This window comes from Pecten maximus, chromosome 17 (genome assembly GCF_902652985.1).
Source record: "Pecten maximus chromosome 17, xPecMax1.1, whole genome shotgun sequence".
Taxonomy (NCBI): domain Eukaryota; kingdom Metazoa; phylum Mollusca; class Bivalvia; order Pectinida; family Pectinidae; genus Pecten; species Pecten maximus.
This window is the reverse complement of record NC_047031.1, coordinates 23,210,424-23,229,600: the sequence shown is the minus strand read 5'-3', so window position 1 is coordinate 23,229,600 and position 19,177 is coordinate 23,210,424. Positions and strand designations below refer to the sequence as shown.

Sequence of the window (19,177 nt, the reverse complement as noted above, 5' to 3'; positions counted from 1 at the left end):
ATTTATCTTTTTCAACTTTTCTGTTCCTTAGTTCCAAAGATGCCTTCATGTCGGTGACTGTAATATAAGGAAGATTCGGTATTCAAGGATAGCATTGTTTTATAAAACATGAAAAATATTAATAAATATGACAAATGCGGCAGGTCAGATGTAATGTTTATGGCAATAATATCTACCAGAGTGTAGATAAAGGTTTCCAGGAGCAGTGCAACTATGTATCTTACTCCGCCTCGGGCAGTAAGTCGTCAGCGACAATTACCGTTTAGTCCGCGATGTCAAATAGTTCTGCTGGTGAAATTGTGTTTTAACGTTCACTAGACGTTAGTCCCCGCCACAAAATAACTCTTTTTCTCATATCTCAAGACAGCATTAATTGTCCAATTTATAAAAAAAAATCTATTTTCAGCTGGACATCGTGACAATATGTAGCATATGTCCAACATGTGTATTGCCTTGTCACGAACAATGGGACGGTCACTATGGTAACGACATGATCTAGTCTAATACTGGCCTCTCCACAAACAGATGTCTGTCTAGTAAATTCTTATTAAAGTATTAAACATAAACGGCAATATTTGTTATCAAAGTACAACGGTGAAATGTGATATACAAATGAAGTTAAATGAAGTGGGGAAGTATAAGTACTTTAGTACTGTAATTGATGGGGTAGCGATATATATTAAAAGTATAAAATAAAAACGTATTTAAACAATTAATTGAATATTGACTCCTGATATGATTACATGTATTTGCCGGAGGTAAATGTTTTCGCATTCAGAATGTTGATTTTTTCGTACTCTCTGACGATTTGTGTGTGTAGGTAAATGTATAAGACCCGTGTTGTCTAGTGGGTGTTACCATTGTTATGGCTGGAACCATTCTTCTGTAATTGTAAATGCTGATACAGGATAACGTGAATGTGCTGTAAGAGGTTATTTATGTCTAAATCTTCATCACGATAACAAAGTCACGACTTAGCTATGTTTTTGGCTACCTATGATGTGTCGTAAGTATATATCAAGAACAACAGAGAAGAACTGTTTCCAGTAAATGTCATTTTATTAAATGACGAATAACATGGCAGACGTGGTAACAACAACGTCAGCCATGCTGCCTAGGTTATTTATGCTAAACCTCCTTATATCAAACTATGATATTTCGAAGATCCGGCTTTTAACTAGAAGAAAATATTCAGCTTCGACGGTGAATTTCTCAGTAGAATGTGCTGAGTAACCTTGAATATTCAAAAAATCTCGAAGATCCCTCGTGTCCCGATTGACTGCGAGATTTCGGAACTTGACTTATAATACAGATGTTAATAACTAATCTAGATAATCCCGTTATTATGAAATGCAGATCCATTAGATTTAAATCACATGTAGCTTATTACTTTTATGAACATAGATTGGGCGAATGAATTGGGTGTTTACGGAAGCGTATTAGGGCCACTATAAAAAAAATTAAATCGTACGTACGGATTACTGATTCGCACGTACGATTTACTAATTCGTACGTACGGATTACTAATTCGCACGTACGATTTACTAATTCGTACGTACGGATTACTAATTCGTACGAATTAGTAATCCGTACGTACGAATTAGTAAATCGTACGTACATGTACGAATTAGTAATCCGTACGTACGGATTAGTAAATCGTACGTACGAATTAGTAAATCGTACGTACGATTTAATTGTTTTTATAGTGGCCCTAATACGCTTCCGTAGGTGTTGGTATATCCAGCACAAGGTTAAGATTGTATACAGTCAGTATTATATTATACGTAGGAATACCACCCCGTCAGGTAGAGCGAAAGAATTATACATGTTACCCCCATGACAAGATCATCAGAGGCGACTAAATTTGGGATATTTACCGTCTTTTCTTTCTCAAAAAGATTTCTATTTTTAATGTATCTCGCAAACAGAGGAGGCCGTCCTTAAATGACCATAGCTGTTGACAGGACGTTAAATAATACAATACTTATCTTAAGGATAAAAATATCCCGATGTATCAAAATGACACCGACTCATTACTGTTAGCAGTAGGTAACCCGCTATCTTGTTATACTATCTGGGAGGGCAGATTTGTACCATTAATTGAAACAAATACAAAACTGTTATCATTATAGTATATACTATTATAGTATATCGTATATTTATATTATAATATTACTTTAATAGAGAGTGAAGCTGATCATACCCTGTTTTAAAGTATCAGTTAATCAAATTCGTGTATTTCTGTGGTTTGAAATTTTAAATCTCCTTTGTAAATTCAAAGAAGTTCGCAAGTATGCAGATAAAAAGTTAACACATGTACATTTGTATATAGGACACACGATAGGGGTTTCGAAGAGCCGGATGAGTTATATTTATCGGAATGTATGTAACTATACACGTGATAAATGATAAATGTCACATCAATCAAACAACATCGCACGTATATGTTATAAATATAGATCAATGCATGTAATTATACACGTGGTATGATGAGAAGCTGTACACATGTCAGGCTGGTAATATGTAATTATTTTGTACATTCCGATTGCTTTGCAACGAACTTCGCGTGCCATAACGCTAGTGTGACGTCATCAATAATTGTTTTAGTCTTTTGCCTTTCATATATGGGGATATTGAGTGTGATTATTGAGTTTTCGCTAACTATTTTATCAGAAATATTAGATACTGTTTAATTTCTTATTTTCACTAGGCTAATATTTCGCTATTATCCCGGTCGAAACTTTTTCGCTGGTACTTAATTTCGCGACTTTCTTCAGTAACCATTTGTATGGATTAGTGTATACATTTACATATATAAATAACTATTGGTATTTTGAGTGCAAATCTTATGTAAGGTAATGTTTGGGTATTTATTTTAGAGGGTTTTTAATACTCGCGAAAACAGAGAACTTTAATACCCTGAGAATATTACCACCCACAGTATCTGACACATAGAAACTTACATCCGTGCCAAAGATAGCAGAGATTCATTAAATTGACTGTATGATTAGACATTTCACTCGCTTTATGGATATTTTCCATATGACATTGGTTCTTATGTAAGATCCGCCAAGTGCATACAAATGTAACTGCGAACCTATAAATGTTTGCTGCAATCTAGAAACAATCCGATAAATTATGATTGCCCTAATTGTATCTTTCTACATTTTTGTTTCTATGGCAATCATTGTTGCTGCGGTATATCACCACCCAGCTGATCTGTTCTACTTTGGTATTGTGCTAAAGGAGTGCGCCAAAATAGGTGTTTGTACAGTATGCATTACTAGTGTAATTCACACAGTTGAATTTCTGGGAATATAAACAGCCGCTCTGTAACACGATGTCATACAATATCTGTAGTGACGGAAATTTGCATACGGCTTGCCTGGATTTGACAACTGTTGTCACGCAATATGTTCCGTTTATGATAATTTCTGTTTTACATGAAATGTGCGATAATTGTCAATGATTATAGGACATTATATAATTAGACAAAGGCCTTTAGGTTAATTATTTACAGCATCTTTGACAATAATAGATGACAAATAGCACCAATGTGGGATTTAATTAACAAAAAAAAAAAAAAAAAAAAAGGCTGAATCATATATATTACAGGTTTTAATTACCTACATTGTGTATGACAACGCAAAAGGCTTTTCTGTCATGTCAGGCTTCTGCTCATTTGATAAGATAAATGTACGTTTTACTTTAGCATACATATTTTCTCTGAATATAATTTAATCGCTCCTGACACAATGTTAATGTACACTATGTGAACGCATGTAATATGATTATTATGTCACTCATAATTCAGACATACAATTAATTCATTCGTATCAACATATTAATAAAAATATAAATATGCATCTTATTCAACTATTCAATTTCTGTTGACACTGCTCTTTCGCAACTCCTTTGGTTTAATTTTGTTACTTTTGAATGTTTTAATGTAAATGTATCCGACGATCCTTGGAATTTGGTAGATGTCTAGCTGGAGATAACGTTAATGCCATTTCATGTGAAAATATTTCAAATTCCCGCATGTAAACCGCGTGTAAATTAGGAAGGTGACGTCATTACTGTTGCGTTACTAATTTACAGTGCATACGAAGTTTCATGTACTTACAGTGCAAAACATTTTTATCAAAACAACACACATACGAACTGTTTTAGTTTTGCTTTCAATAGATGCTAGTACGACATTTTAATTATGTTGATCTTTATTGTAGTACCAGTGGCAGATCAATAGAGGGCGCTGCGGAGTTTGTGGAGACCCCGCAGACGTTGACCCTAAACCAAATGAGGACAAAAACCGTTACGCCAGGGGAATCATTGTACAGAGATACTCCACCAATGATGAATTCATCGACGTCACAATCGAAGTTAAGAAAAATATGTTGGGATATTTTGAGTTTCGTCTGTGCCCGGATGTTAGTGAAACAAGGCCGGTAACTCAGAAATGCCTTGATCGCCATCTACTCGACATCAATGGTCACGGGAAACAATACCGACCTGACCGAGAAGGAAATATATTTCTAAAACTGAACATGCCCAAGGAAGTGACCTGTAAACATTGTGTTCTCCAGTGGAAATGGCATACGGGTAAGTTAAATGTTGCCATAATCAAATATTGCTTTGATAGATAAGACTTATTTTTTAACACTTTTATTTTTATTGATGCAATGATCTCCTAGAGGTTAGATGAGAATTCGTCTTCTGATAACAGTTGTGCAATATTACTATCGAACTGGCTAAGTGCAGATTGCATATACAAACATATGAACAGGCACCGAGTGACGTCATAGTCCACAGATGACATGACAGAAAAGGCTGCACATTCCCCATGCGTTTTCTCTGCATATAAACAATGGTTATTGCCATATATACGCAAAAAATATTAACGCTCTAGTAGCATTATTTCTTCAGGGATTTTAATTAAGCCATCCACAATAATAAAGGATCATAATATCATTGACACGTTTGAATTTTGGGTGTTTGGGGTCAAGGTCAAGGTCACTGTTACTATTTTTAGCGGAGCCTGTAGAAGATAAGAATTGCTTTAGCAGTACCAAGTATGCTTGTTTTATAAGGAAAACAATATGGTGCACATTTTATTCAAAATGTACACACCTGTTTATTAGTGTATTCGGAATATGCTTATATTAACTACGACATATTCTTTAGGGTATTTATTCTGAGTACCCAACAAAACTGCATCACAGGGAGATAGCTTGGATCATCTGTTCTAGTAGCCTGATACAAACACAAACGTACGAATAAAATCATTTAGACAAAATATAGGAATCTGCTGGGACCAGATTATGGTATAAAGACTCATTGTGCTATTGAAACAACAAAGACTACCGCCATAATAACGAAACAAAACTCCAATTTTAAAATCGATCAAACGGGAGTAAGGTATAAAGGAAAATACAGAGTTTAATGGAGACATTTGAAAATGAAGAGGAACAATAATATCAGGTGTCCCGTCGGGAACTGAGAGAAAAATTATATTGTTGTTTTTATCTATAATGGTTAAGGTGTACCGACACTTTATCACTAGCCCTCCACCACTGGGTTGCGAGTTCGAAACCTACGTGGGGCAGTTGCCAGGTACTGACCGTAGGCCGGTGGTTTTTCTCCGGGTACTCCGGCTTTCCTCCACCTCCAAAACCTGGCACGCCCTTAAATGACCATGGCTGTTAATAGGACGTTAAACAAAAGCAAACCAAACCAAATATATAATGGTAGATGTCCGAGAACTTGTTTATTGGATAAATATGTAGTGTATCCTAATGGCTTCTGATAACAGGTGTATAATGAATTGTTTCAAACGTAAAACTAAATCAAAGTACAGGTAACACTACATACTTTAGAGTATGTGGTATGTTTTAGTGTTAGAGAACGTGACCATTACCGATCACGTGCGTCAATAATGATCAATTCACCTATACTGACCGATGGTCATCATCGGTCATTGGTGTAAATGCAAGGTCAACCTACAGGGTCAGTTCAAACGTCAACCTCCTTAAATGACCATAGCTGTTGGACGTTAAACAAAACAATACCAAACCATATCCCTAAAGGCGGACCATCAAAGGATTGTACACAGCGTAATACATTGTCATCATTTAATACAAAGTGATAGATATAGTAGAGCCAAAATGAATTTAACTTCAACATACAGCTGTTGTATTACTTAGGTAGGGACCTATTGCGTTACTAACTAGGACGCAATGACGGAAATTCAAAATATGTCGACAGAAATGCCAATATTAAAATGTGGACGTGAAAAGACTTAATAAATCAGTGATTTTCGTATTTTTGACTATTTCATTTCAAAACTCTGTACGTATACTTAGTTGTTTGAATAAATAATTAAAAAATGTTACAAAAATACCAGAACAGCAATTTTGATGAGAAATGTTGTGTTTTCTTCAAAGGAAATGTTTTTTGTTGGAAAAACCCCTCTAATCACAGTCATACATCTCCCTGTCAGACAGACACAGGACTTTTTTTTTTTTACATTTGTCTGCTTTCTCGTTTCCCATGTAAATCACTTAGTTAGTACTGTTCCACTTTGTATTAATAGCGTTGAAACTGTCCAAACTGTCCAAACTGTCCAACTTGTCCAAACTGTCCAAACTGTCCTCCTGCCATGTACTACCATGACACCTTAATGACAGACAACGGTGTCGGTTTATAACACTCTCAGACCACTATGGGCTATTCTGTGGATTTAGTCATGTTTCAAGTATCGGTCGCCATAACGACGATGATAAAGTTGTCACATGCTATTGTTATTTCATTGTTGTAATTACGAAACGAACACTTGATATTGGTGTGACCTTGACATTTTTCCTTATTCTGTAGATTTATTAATACCAGTTTTATGATGATAAATCTAGGTCAGGCAAAATATATCAAATGACATACCAGTATACGAAATAAATATATATATCACATTTGTACTAGAGATATGGGCCACGGTGGCCGAGTGGTTAAGGTGTCCCGACATATTATCACTAGCCCTACACCACTGGGTTGCGAGTTCGAAACCTACGTGGGGCAGTTGCCAGATACTTACTGTAGGCTGGTGGTTTTTCTCCAGCTACTCCGGCTTTCCTCCACCTCTAAACCTGGCACGTCCTTAAATGACCCTGGCTGTTAATAGGACAAAAACAAAACAAAAACAAAGTACTAGAGATATTTACTAAGATTTGAAGTTAAATATTGCCATACGATCTTATAAAAGTGCTAAATGGATTACATGTGATAGTTGAAGGTTATGTCAGTTTTATTATTTTACAATAACTTTTTTTTTATAAAATTTATTGATAGTGTCTATATTGAAATAAATTTGCAATTCTCTAGTAAAAGTGTACAATTCTGTAACGAAACCAACATAAAAGATGTTTTTTGAACTAAAATTTGTGTAATTTGTTCTCGTTCATTTAAGAAACAATAGTTTTTCACTTGTTCTATCAGTGTTTATCCCTTTATTCCTAACCTGTTTACGATATTAGTTGTAGTATCTAGAATACACGCAACACTGACAAAGGTACAGGGATAAGATTATCGTGTGCTTCATCAACGCTCCGTAACTTAAGAAAATGCATTGACTATTTTTTCTAAAATAGAAAAAGATATTATTGTTTTAAAAAGATTCTTTTAGTCAAGAAACTTTCTTATAGTTCTGTAATGCATTCCTATGGGAAATTATAAGTTAATAAATTAACTTAAGTTAAGGTATATTAATGAGACTGGGGCGTGTAAGTTAACAGGTAATGTGACGTTCTATAAAATAAAACCAGGGCAGTGTTAACGGACCCACCAAGCATAACAACGAATATCAAACACGTGAAACTTCAAATCGCACAGAGATATTAAGTGATGTTCATGGATATCAAGATGTTGATCATAAACAGACCTTAGTTTGTCTACCTCAATATAGACTGTCTGGCCAGACTGTACCTAGAATGAACCTGGACATTTATTGATATTCAGTACTCTGTCGTCAGGTATGTCTGGAATAGTGAGGATATGTATAATAACAAACAGTTATTGTTGTTTAAGTATACATGTAATCGCCTACACAGATAGCATGTCAACAGGTTGATAGGGTTATGATAGCATAATCACATATCAATATCATATCATGTACTACAATCTTATAAACTGTATGTAACTTATGAGTTCGCTCTTGACACTCACCGTAGTGATGTATGAAGTCATCAATATTAATAAGTAAATCATATATCTGGGTCACGTGGTGATTCTAGCATGCGTAGTTCAACAACAAGCGCCTTTCTATATCACGTGGTTTGGCCAATGTATTGATTCTCTTTCGTCAACATGTGGTATAGTTGGTAATGTTCACGGGGAATTTAATTAAGCGCAAGCATACAAACAAATGTATAGATGTTCTTACTACAGAATGTGTACAACACGAATTTGAATACTATAGTTCCCCCCGCACTTGGTACGAATGGGATGAGCCCGAAATATGAAATTTAGCAATGAGTTACAACGGATTTGAGTAGTCACATACTTCAGTATATAGACCTGTACCTGAAGGTCTTTTGAAATCGAATGTTAACATTTATGAAATCTTTTGAATTCTAGTGTTATTTTACTTTTCTATCATGATTTTTACATATCTGTCGACATATTTGGGTGTGCGCACTTGTTTGCAAGTTATCAGCGCATTAAACCTGGGGAAATATTCATTTCGAGGCTCCCATGTATCTTATCATGTATCAACAAAAATCGACATGCTAACTGTTATAACTTAATATGCTTTGACATTTTCCTGTTTGATAGTGCTATACCGTTCCATGATTTTAAATTATTTAGTATGAAGTTTGACCTGTAAACCTGGAGTTACCTCCCTTTTAATGGTATATATTGTAGCGTTGTTCAAAATGTTTATATGTGTTTGTGTTTGTAAATATGTTGTAATCTTATGAAAGTAGAATTATGTTCAACGCTTGCGGTAAGAAGATATAATACAGGTACATATGGTTGCCACTTCTATCTGTTTCTCTGGGGAATCGGGATAATGTAGTTAATCTTTTTTTTTCAAACTGCAAATTGATAGGTTCCAACAAATTTGACTAAGAAAAAGGTATTATGTAGATTAAATGAAATACAAATGAGAAAAACTTTTTTTTTGTATTAAAACATTATTTCTAATTAGTATTATAGTGTATCGTAACGTGTCATAATTTTATGGTTATTTTTTGTTTATTATGTATATTTCATATTATTATATGTTATATCATCAAACCATTAAAAAAGATCAACAGTATGACAAATGATATACATGTACTTAGACATTGTTAAATAGTTAAATAGTTGTGTCTTGTGTATGGATTTCCTTATGTTTTTTCTTTCCTTTTCTTTTTTGAAACATAGTGCTCGTTTGCATCAGTACAAGGGTTTCTCCTAATTTATTTTTTCTTTCTTTTCTTTCTTGAATTCGTATATATTTATGATCTCTTTGTGCTATTTCAGATTGATCAAATTATTATTATAACTGAAGTGCCATAGAGATATAATAATTTTCTATACATACTAATTAAGTTATTATCCTCATTTCCGGCTGTTTTGATATTCATATGCTTTTCGATAAATAAATGAAAAGTTCATGTAATCTAACAGTTGTGTAACTTTGTATGTTCCAGCAATGAATTGGGGAATTTGTCCTGATCAGAGTAGCGGAATAGGATGCGGAGACCAGGAGGAATTTTATAACTGCGCAGACATAAGTATCACTTCCGGAACTGACATGAGCATCACTTCCGGTAGCAACATGAACATCGCTTCCGGTGCTGACATGAGTATTACTTCCGGTGCTGACATAAACATTGCTTCTAGTGCTGACATGAGTATTACTTCACAAGCTGCAGAAACAAATGTCCGAATTGATTCTTCGATGAATACACTTCCAAGTCGGTTAAAAGAAACAAATCAAAATGCGGAAGCGAATATAGAAAGAATATCAAACGTAGACATGAGTCCTGTGATGAACATGGAAAGCAACAGCATTAAGATCATCCCCGACGCATCTCTAATCACCGAATCAAAACCACAGATTACCAATCAGCCGCCAAAGACCACAAGTGTACCTCGGTATGTTGCTACAAATAAACCGGACCAGGTGGCATTTGAAGGTAGTCCTGCTGTTGACGTTTCTGCAGACCCAAAGCCGACTGCTGTCTTCAGTGCTACCTACTCAACCAGTGGAAATACACACAGGCGTCCACCAACAGAAGGACATATTTTAAGGATGCCGGAAAGCATACAGGGAGGAAGCACTAAATCCGACAGATATACGGTATCTTCTAAAGAGCCGTCTTCTGTAAAATATGTAACAGTAACAGAACCAGTACCAGTAGAATCATCTTCTCCTGGGAGTGTCAGTCCTGTAGAATCATCTTCTCCTGGGAGTGTCAGTCCTGTAGAATCATCTTCTCCTGGGAGTGTCAGTCCTGTAGAATCGTCTTCTCATGGGAGTGTCAGTCCTGTAGAATCATCTTCTCCTGGGAGTGTCAGTCCCATTTTCGAATTTAATGATAAGATGTCTACTGATAAAATGGCGAATAGAATGGCCAACTCTCAGGTTCAGATCCAGAAGGACATGGATCCGTCCTTCAATATGGATACCGCCCCTCCTGTAAATATCAAAATAGATCCTGCCGTCAAGGCCACAGTATCCGCTGACATTATTCAGCTTCCGTTTGTCGGAGATTCTTCTCGTGCCGGAGAGAAGATAAATCAAGAAGCAAGAGTCTCCTCAGATACACCGCAAGGTCGCACTGTGAGAAGCGTTATACAAGACACAACCTCTAGCAATAAGCCTTCTTCGGCTGATAGCTGGACAACGTTGATCGACAGTGATATGTTAAAACCAAACCGCCCGTCTGGTCCTAATAGGCAAACAAAGGTCCCTGGTGGAACTATGGTACCAGGCGAACAGGCCTTTAGCGTAGGCATGCCATCCAGTTACAACAACAAGAATGCGGGAGGAATGGGCAGTACCTCACTGTGGCAGGGAGACATGTCTAAAAAGGAAGGAGAAGTTGGGGGTGTATCACTTTCGTCAACCTCACGTCTTGCCATCGTGAAAAATTCTAGAGTGAACCCAGTAGCAAATCAAAATGTAAATAGCAACTTTAACAATGAGTTCGATAATAGACAGTCCTCTGGATTTAACTCGAACTCTCCTGATACCAAACAGTTAACTTCTTCACAAAAACTTAGAAAGGTGTTTGGTGAAATTAGAAACCCTGGGGGTATGACTGTTGGAGGTCAGCTTGGCAATACTCCAAATATGGGAACAAATGCTTTCAAGACACCTGTAAGGAGTGAAAATAATGCCGCTGGACGAAATAATTTTAACCGAGGTTCTAACATGGGATCGCAGTTCCAAGGACGCATGGATATCCAAAACAATCGAGGAAATTCTTTATCAGGGTTTTCTACACCAAACATGGGACCTAGAGGGGATTTTACACTCCAAACTATTCCATCGAACACTGTCATTGACGCTGTTGCAGGAAACACCTTATCTGCACAAGGAACACTAGCATCTGCTAGATATCTAGAACAGGCTCGCCATGCGGAACAGTACACTCACCCTCCACCAACGACCCCTCGGCCAGGCGTACTGGCCACCAAGCTCCTGACTCGCCATCCTGGTTTCGATGGCAATCATTTAGGAACGATGTTAGCTTCTGCTGTAATTGTTGATCCAGAACCAGAAACAACAATTCCCCCACCAACTACAACAACTACTGAAGCGACAACAACAACTACTACACCAACAACAACCACATCCACAACCACAACTCCGGCCCCGACAACTACAACTACAACCACCTTACCTACTACAACAACTACTACTGAACCTACTACTACAACTACTACTGAACCAACAACAACAGAACCGACATCTACAGTAGCACCTAATCTAAGTCTACGTCAGGGAATGAAACTTCCAGATGGTTTTGTAGTGTTCAGTCCAACAGAGGCATCAACTACTGTTGAGCCAGATACGACAACGACGACGACAACGACGACGACAACTACAGCCGCACCGCAGACTTCCACAAAAGCAAGGGATATAACAGTCCCTGCTAATACAAATGTTGATCTCAGCGGAATACTTAAAGAAATAATGGCGATGGCAAACCGTGTATCAGCACTAGCAAAGAGCACACAGCAGTCAGGAGCTGATGCTCTTGCACAAAATATAAAATCTATGGCGGAATCAGCAGCACAAACAAATATGAAAATGAACCAGGCAGGTGGTGAAAAGCTGGAAACCACCATGGTCTCAGCCGAAACTACAACTCAACCCGCTACCTTTATCGAACAAGGTAAACAGCAACAAGGACAAGACGTTGTTGTCAGTGGTCCTGGTTTTGTAACAACAGAAAGAGTTGTTGATTTAACAACAGAAACACAGACAAAAGCTGATGGACTGATTACTAACCGAGTTAGTGATCTTTTACCGGAAGTACAAAAATCTACAGCGTCTACTACCGTTGTAACAGAGCCAGTCGTCACTGAGCCTGCTGTTGTGGTAACGGAACCCACAACTATTATCACGGAATCTCCCATCGTCGAAACAAAACCAGCAGTCGTAGAAACAGAATCTCCAACTGTTACAATACCGACAACAACTAGACCGCCTGTGCGTATGACGACACCCTATATGCAAAGGAATGAATTCACAACTGGACTTGACACGTTTTTTAATCAACAGACGACGGTTAATCCTTGGAACACGTTTACACAGGACGCTCAAAATCAACAATACTCCGTTGACGGACTCAACACTGGTGTCGCGGGTTCAAATCCACAGGTAGTGGAAATGAACCACCCAACAGGAGCTCCGACGGGATTCGATACCGGCTACGTCAACCCTGGTTCGGATTCCATCCACCAAGTTTCAGCAGTAGCAGAGCAGTCCTCGGGTATGACTAGCATGAACAACCCTGCGTCCATGATGAATGCTCTTACGTCCATGCAGGCTGGAGGTGGCAATACAAATGTACTTCTGGCAAACATGTTCAGGATTCTCTCTGATTTGATGACGCAAACCAATGCCCAAGCAGTAAATATGGATAGTTCTGCACATTCCGCGATGCCAGCAGTTTCGCAACCAGGATTGACAAATGTCCCAGGCGACCAGACTCCGACAGAATCACAGCCGCAAGTAGTAGTTCAGAGTACTATTAATGCAGATATGTCGCAATATCATACAAGTCCCAGCAGTCAGGGCAACCAGCATACCAACACTTTCTCATCTACTCGTGACTTTACACAAACAAGTAAGACTTCAGTACCAGTAACAACTTCAACAACAAAGAGAACTACAAGAACTCCAACGACGACAATTACGACGACTCCATCTACAACTACAACAACAAAAACAACGACAAAGGCTTCAACTACTACTACAACCCCAAAACCTACTACAACCACTCAAAAAACAACGACAACAACACCAACTACTACCACAACAAAACCAACTACTACCACAACAAAACCAACTACCACCACAACAACGCCAACTACCACCACAACAAAACCAACTACTACCACAACAAAACCAACTACAACCACAACAACGCCAACTACCACCACAACAACGCCAACTACAACCACAGCAGCACCAACTACAACCACAACAACGCCAACTACAACTACAGCAGCACCAACTACAACCACAACAACGCCAACTACTACTACAACACCAACAACTACTACAACAACACCAACTACAACTACAACAACACCTACCACCACCACAACCACTCCTGCTCCAACAACGACAACGCCAACACCTGTCACCGATGCTTACTTTATAGGACTAAGCGCCGGCAGTCTGTCAAATGGTGCAGTGATGGATAGAGTTCCTGCTAACAGACCTACAAACAACGTCTGGAATCCGACGAGGACGACACCAACGGGAAGTCAGTGGGGTAATACACGGGTTACCCAAATGACTGGAAATCAATGGGGACACGCTGTTACAGGAACAACCCCAGCAAATGGTCAGGGAAATCAGTGGGGTGGACAAGGAGATACACATACACAGGGAACCACTTGGGCAGCAAAAACTACACCGGCCCAAACACCGACGGTTCAGACCACCTGGTTCGCGGAGCCAAATACCGTAGTGACCGCTACTACAGCTCCAACTGTCGCTCCAACAACGTTCATCAATATGACGCCCAGCAACACGTGGAATTCCCAGAACAGTCCTGTAACTACACCTTATGTACCAGTTGATAAAGCAGTAGCGCACGAAACTACTATAGCCACGACATGGGACGCTGCTCTTCCCACTGGAAATCCGAGGGATACCACTAACTCGGCTTCACAGTCGCCTTCGTCCACGTGGAATTCTGGAGGTCTGATTAATGGACTTACTTCTGGAAATAATCAGTTGACATCCGGGCCTTTTGGAAATTTGTTCGGTACTACCCAAGCGCCAACTGTACCGCCAACGGCACCCCCTACGGCACCCCCTACGGCACCGCCAACGGCACCCCCTACTGTACCTACAACTACCCCAATACCCGTTCCGACCACGCCCCTTGTTCTGATTGACGTAAACGACCTCAGCCCGCGTTCAGTTGATCCTGTGACCCGGAATGTAATGCTGAGGTTAATCCGCTCCATGGCAACGACAAGCCAGGAACTGTATACAGTTCTGTATGCGACTGGTCCTGACTTCCTTAGCTCACTGGGAGTCAACCCACAGCAACTCAAAGGGTCTGTCAATGTAGCTTTATTGAACATCTTACCGGAACTTCGTGTTGTCCTTGGACTTCCGCCGCCACCACCACGACGACGACCAAGACCCACACCATCTTCTGCCGCAGCATCACGTCTAATGGGAGGACCTACGGCTGCCCCGGGAGCAGTGGCACCCCCTCCTAGACAACCACCAGTTGATCCTATCACTAGAGCCGTACAGAATGCAATGACAAATCAAGTTCTTCAGATGTTGGGTTTAGTGCCTGAACCACCAGATGTTCCTGCTGGTGGTAGAAGACGTGGACGACGCCCTGGTATGCACTCTAGGCGATTCGGTAACCCAGGAATGCCTGTACCAACAGTCGAGCCTGCTGATGTGCCGCCAAGTGGCGCTGCCCCAGGCTTCGGTGCCGGTCCTGCATACCCATACGGTCAACCTCGGGTGGGGCCTCAGCCACACGCTAATATGGACCAAATGTGGAATATGGCAATGTCAGGAGGGTCTCCAGGTGCTATGGGTGGAGGAATGGGAGCGGGAATGGGCGCAGGGATGGGCGGACACAGGCCGGTTTATGATCCTCTAGATCCACCAGATATTATTCCGCCAGGAGCCGTTCCCATTGGATCTCCAATGGCACGTGGTATGGGTGGTCGAAGAGGTCCACCCCCTGGAGGCATAGGGCAGATGAACGCTCAACAGACGCAGCAAGTTATGGAAATGTTAGGGCTATAACTCATGTTTCATTCGTCACTTTATCGCCATAAGAATCAGACGAATTCGCGAAATCATATAAATATGATATTTACATATTTAAAGTAGGAAAACAAACACTCAAATGTTTACATTTTCTGTATAAACGTGAAATACTAGATATCGAACAGGTATACCGTTTATAACATATTTTACGGTTGAATAATATTTAATGTTCATTTGAAATTGTACCGAAAATTATCCCTCTCTAAAAGCACTGGGTAAGAGGATATTATGCCTGTTGTCGCAATGTTTATATTCGTCGGCAATTATATCTTAATTCCTTTTTATCTCTCCTTATTTGTAGTCTTTTGTTTAGTTTTAACCATTTTTCTCCTACAAATTAAACACCTACCATACAGTACTGTTAAATGTGCTTGTGAATTATCTACACTAAAGTGTTTGTCAATAAAACACTTATCCCGAGGCTGCCCACAATCGTCCCAAACGGGTGGATATTGCAAAATCCGCGAGGCCTGTACTGTATCTACGAATGAGAGCATATATATATAAATGCATGAGCTACATTGCTCTGGTCTGCCTTCAAAAACAACAAAATCTACAGTTTATACCACAATGTGTATATCATGAATTGGGGTAACATATTTGTCCTCGTGTTTCGCCTGCCTTTTGATTTTGTATGAGGACAATCAACAGTTCCACCTCTAATGTCAGATTTTATACAAAGGGATTATTCCTCAACGCTACCGAAGCAAAACTGATAAAAGCCCAGTTAAACAACATTTAAGAATTATGAGCCTTAAAGTACATGTAGTAAGTAAAGTCTTTATTTATTTGTCTATCAACCAGATTCTTTTTTTTTTTTTGTATTCGAATATGACATTTTATAGTATATCATATAGATTCATAGCATTCTTTATTTATCGAATTGTAAAAGAAGTTTTATAATCGATTAGTACTACGTAGATAAAATATTTATTAAGAGATATAATTCTTTGTCTTGAGAATATTAGTCGTTTCCTGCTGACTCGGCTTGGGTAAGTCCACCTTCTATCCAGTGCCAATTCGTTAAAAATAGTCTTATCAAAATATTCGAACTTCTGTAACTAAGTTGCATACATACAAAAGCTACACTTATGTTAATAGAATCTTTATCAACAACCATTTTGATGGTGAGTTTAACAGGGCAACAAAAATAAACCAGCAGTACCTACAGAAGGGTGTTTTCAATTACTGAAATAAATTTCTAATTCAAAATATTTTATTATCAAGTAATACATGTATGTACAATTACAGAAAGTTGTATAAATAGATGGATTAGACAACAGGCTAAGCTATACTGGTCCTTTCCAAAGAAATGTGAAATAAATGTTGCTATCTAGATATCTATTCCTTTATCCAGACATTCATTAGTGTTTTTCACGACTATATATTATGGTGTAGTCGCGGCCTCCCACAAATCCTTCTTTACGAATAGGCAAGTCAGTCGCCGTGTCTGTAACAAACACGACCAGTTTAGAAAAGTAGATAAATAATTCACAGGGAAATGGAGGTGTACATGGATACAGAGAGTGAAGTTTTACGGTGATGTTACGATGCCAAGATATTGACATTCCCATGATGCAATTTCAAAATGGCGGCATTCATCTTACGTATCGACTGGGAAAACTTTTCGCCATGCTCACAACAAAATTCATACGGGGATTTTCAGAAAGTGATAATTTTAATCTTATTTGATAATCATGTTTAATAATTACGTTGTCTTATCATCTAGTAAACAACTGAAAGACTCTTTTTAGTTGGGATTTGATTATGACTTTTAAAAGCAACCAGTCAAAAACGATTAATTATATGAGGTGAATTGTATGATGACTGACACGTCTTCATTATAATTGATATCAAATAGCCGTTTGTTAAGTATAGGAAAGGATACAACGCTTATGATATAGTGAGAGGTGTGTGTTTGTGTGTGTAATAGAGACAGTATATACGATGATGTAAAGAGACGGTTATAAGTGCTGCAAGTGATTGGGAGTGTAATGTAAGTGTTTGTACATGTAAATACATATGACTTTGTACATTTGTAAAAAAAATGATAAAATGTTATTCAAAACAAATTATCTTACATTATAAATTGTTGAAGATGTTATCTGGTCGGTTAAAACGGAAGAACTAAGAGCATGTTTTGTTTTCTGTTTGTTAGGAAATGTCAGTTTTTTATGATAAAAACAATAGGTCATATTGCAATCAATGTGTATTTTTTTTATATAATCAGATTTTTTTTTAAATGTCATCCAAATAAATGTTAATTAATAAAAACATCTATTGCAATACGTAAGTTAAGGAGGGAGACGATTATGTTTTGGATATATGGTTTAACTTCAAATATGTTTTGTTTTATTTTCATTATGATTGTATAAATACTTTATCAAAATTTGACCAAAAAAAATTAATCTGTATAATATAGAGACATATCATCTTCATTTGCGTTATATGTAGACAATTGTAATTAATTTTGCTAAAACAAGTACATGTAATGTCTGTATGTTAATTAAAGATTATATAATTATATTAATGGTAAACTTACAACTCATTAACAGCCTATAGTGTATAATGGTTCGGCATTTATACGCCATTTGTGAACATTGAACAGAAATTAAATTTGTCAAAACATCATTTAAGATTATTTTTTATTTTATGTTTTGGTTTAGTGAAATAATCTGGAAATTGCTTTCCTCAAAAACCAAAGCAATTGTCTATATTTGTTAAATGTGTTTGTGACGTTGTTTCCTAACCAACGAACGACATAGAACATTAAAGACGTATCGCGCAAGGCACGTGTCTGGATTCTAGAAGTCGCTCGTGAAACGTCACACATCTCCTGGAACACAAGTATCATGTTTCCCTGTCACAAAATGAAATATTTACGCAATAATTATTTATCTACTTTGAGCATATTTTTGTGACGTAAACGAAGATTTTAGGCTAGGGCACACGTTTTAACTTAGTTACACCCTCTCTCGACTATATCATGCTGTAAACATACATAAGAAATTATGCTGAGTTAATGTTATCTAATCAGAAAGTAGAACAATTACAGAAGGAAAAAAGAAACAGGACGAGTCAGGATTAAGATAGGTAGTATCATCATCTAAAAGATGATTAAGTGTTTAAAACAATTCTTGATTAACATCTTAGTAACATCCTCTCCCAAGTACATCATGTTGTAAAATTAATTACGGACAGCAGTGAGTTAATGCTATCCAATCAAATAATACAAGTCAGAAAAGAAAAGCAAAACATGAAGAAGCAGGACAAAGACAGGTAGTACCCCCCTCTTAAAAGACAACTAAGTGCTTGATTAAAGGCAATGTTAATGACTGGAAAAACTAGTTATTCAACAGTTTCGTAAAGTCCGTCACATTCCATGACGCCGATCTCTGTTAATCCACTTAGAACCGCTTCATCATCTCAATCCGCCATACTAGCAGATCCTATGACGAGCTATGATTTCTCCTAGCCACTTGGAGCGCCAGTGTACTTTGTTGTATTGTATATAGGTACATTAGCGTTTGAGCTTTTTGTGTTTAACAGGACCGTTTTCATCAATATATACAGCGGACCGTTTCTATCGGCTTGTAGCATTTGTTAGTACTTACCATGTTGGACAGGTTTGGTCTTTATAAAATT

The 19,177-nt window shown here is 37.9% G+C and overlaps 1 protein-coding gene across 2 annotated transcripts in view; it reads left to right on the top strand.

The window, feature by feature from the left end:
- Positions 1–18,163, top strand: part of LOC117315400 (mucin-17-like) — a 31,114-nt gene extending 12,951 nt beyond the window's left edge. Inside the window, exons 3-5 of one of the 2 annotated variants that reach the window (XM_033869573.1) lie at positions 4,230–4,602; positions 9,687–11,425; positions 11,471–18,163. In XM_033869573.1, the coding sequence (XP_033725464.1) occupies positions 4,230–4,602; positions 9,687–11,425; positions 11,471–15,508 (6,150 nt within the window). In that variant the 3' untranslated portion in view covers positions 15,509–18,163. Of the gene's footprint in view, positions 1–4,229; positions 4,603–9,686 lie in introns of both variants that reach the window. The other variant, XM_033869572.1, reaches the window with a different exon arrangement.
- Positions 18,164–19,177: the final 1,014 nt, after the last annotated feature.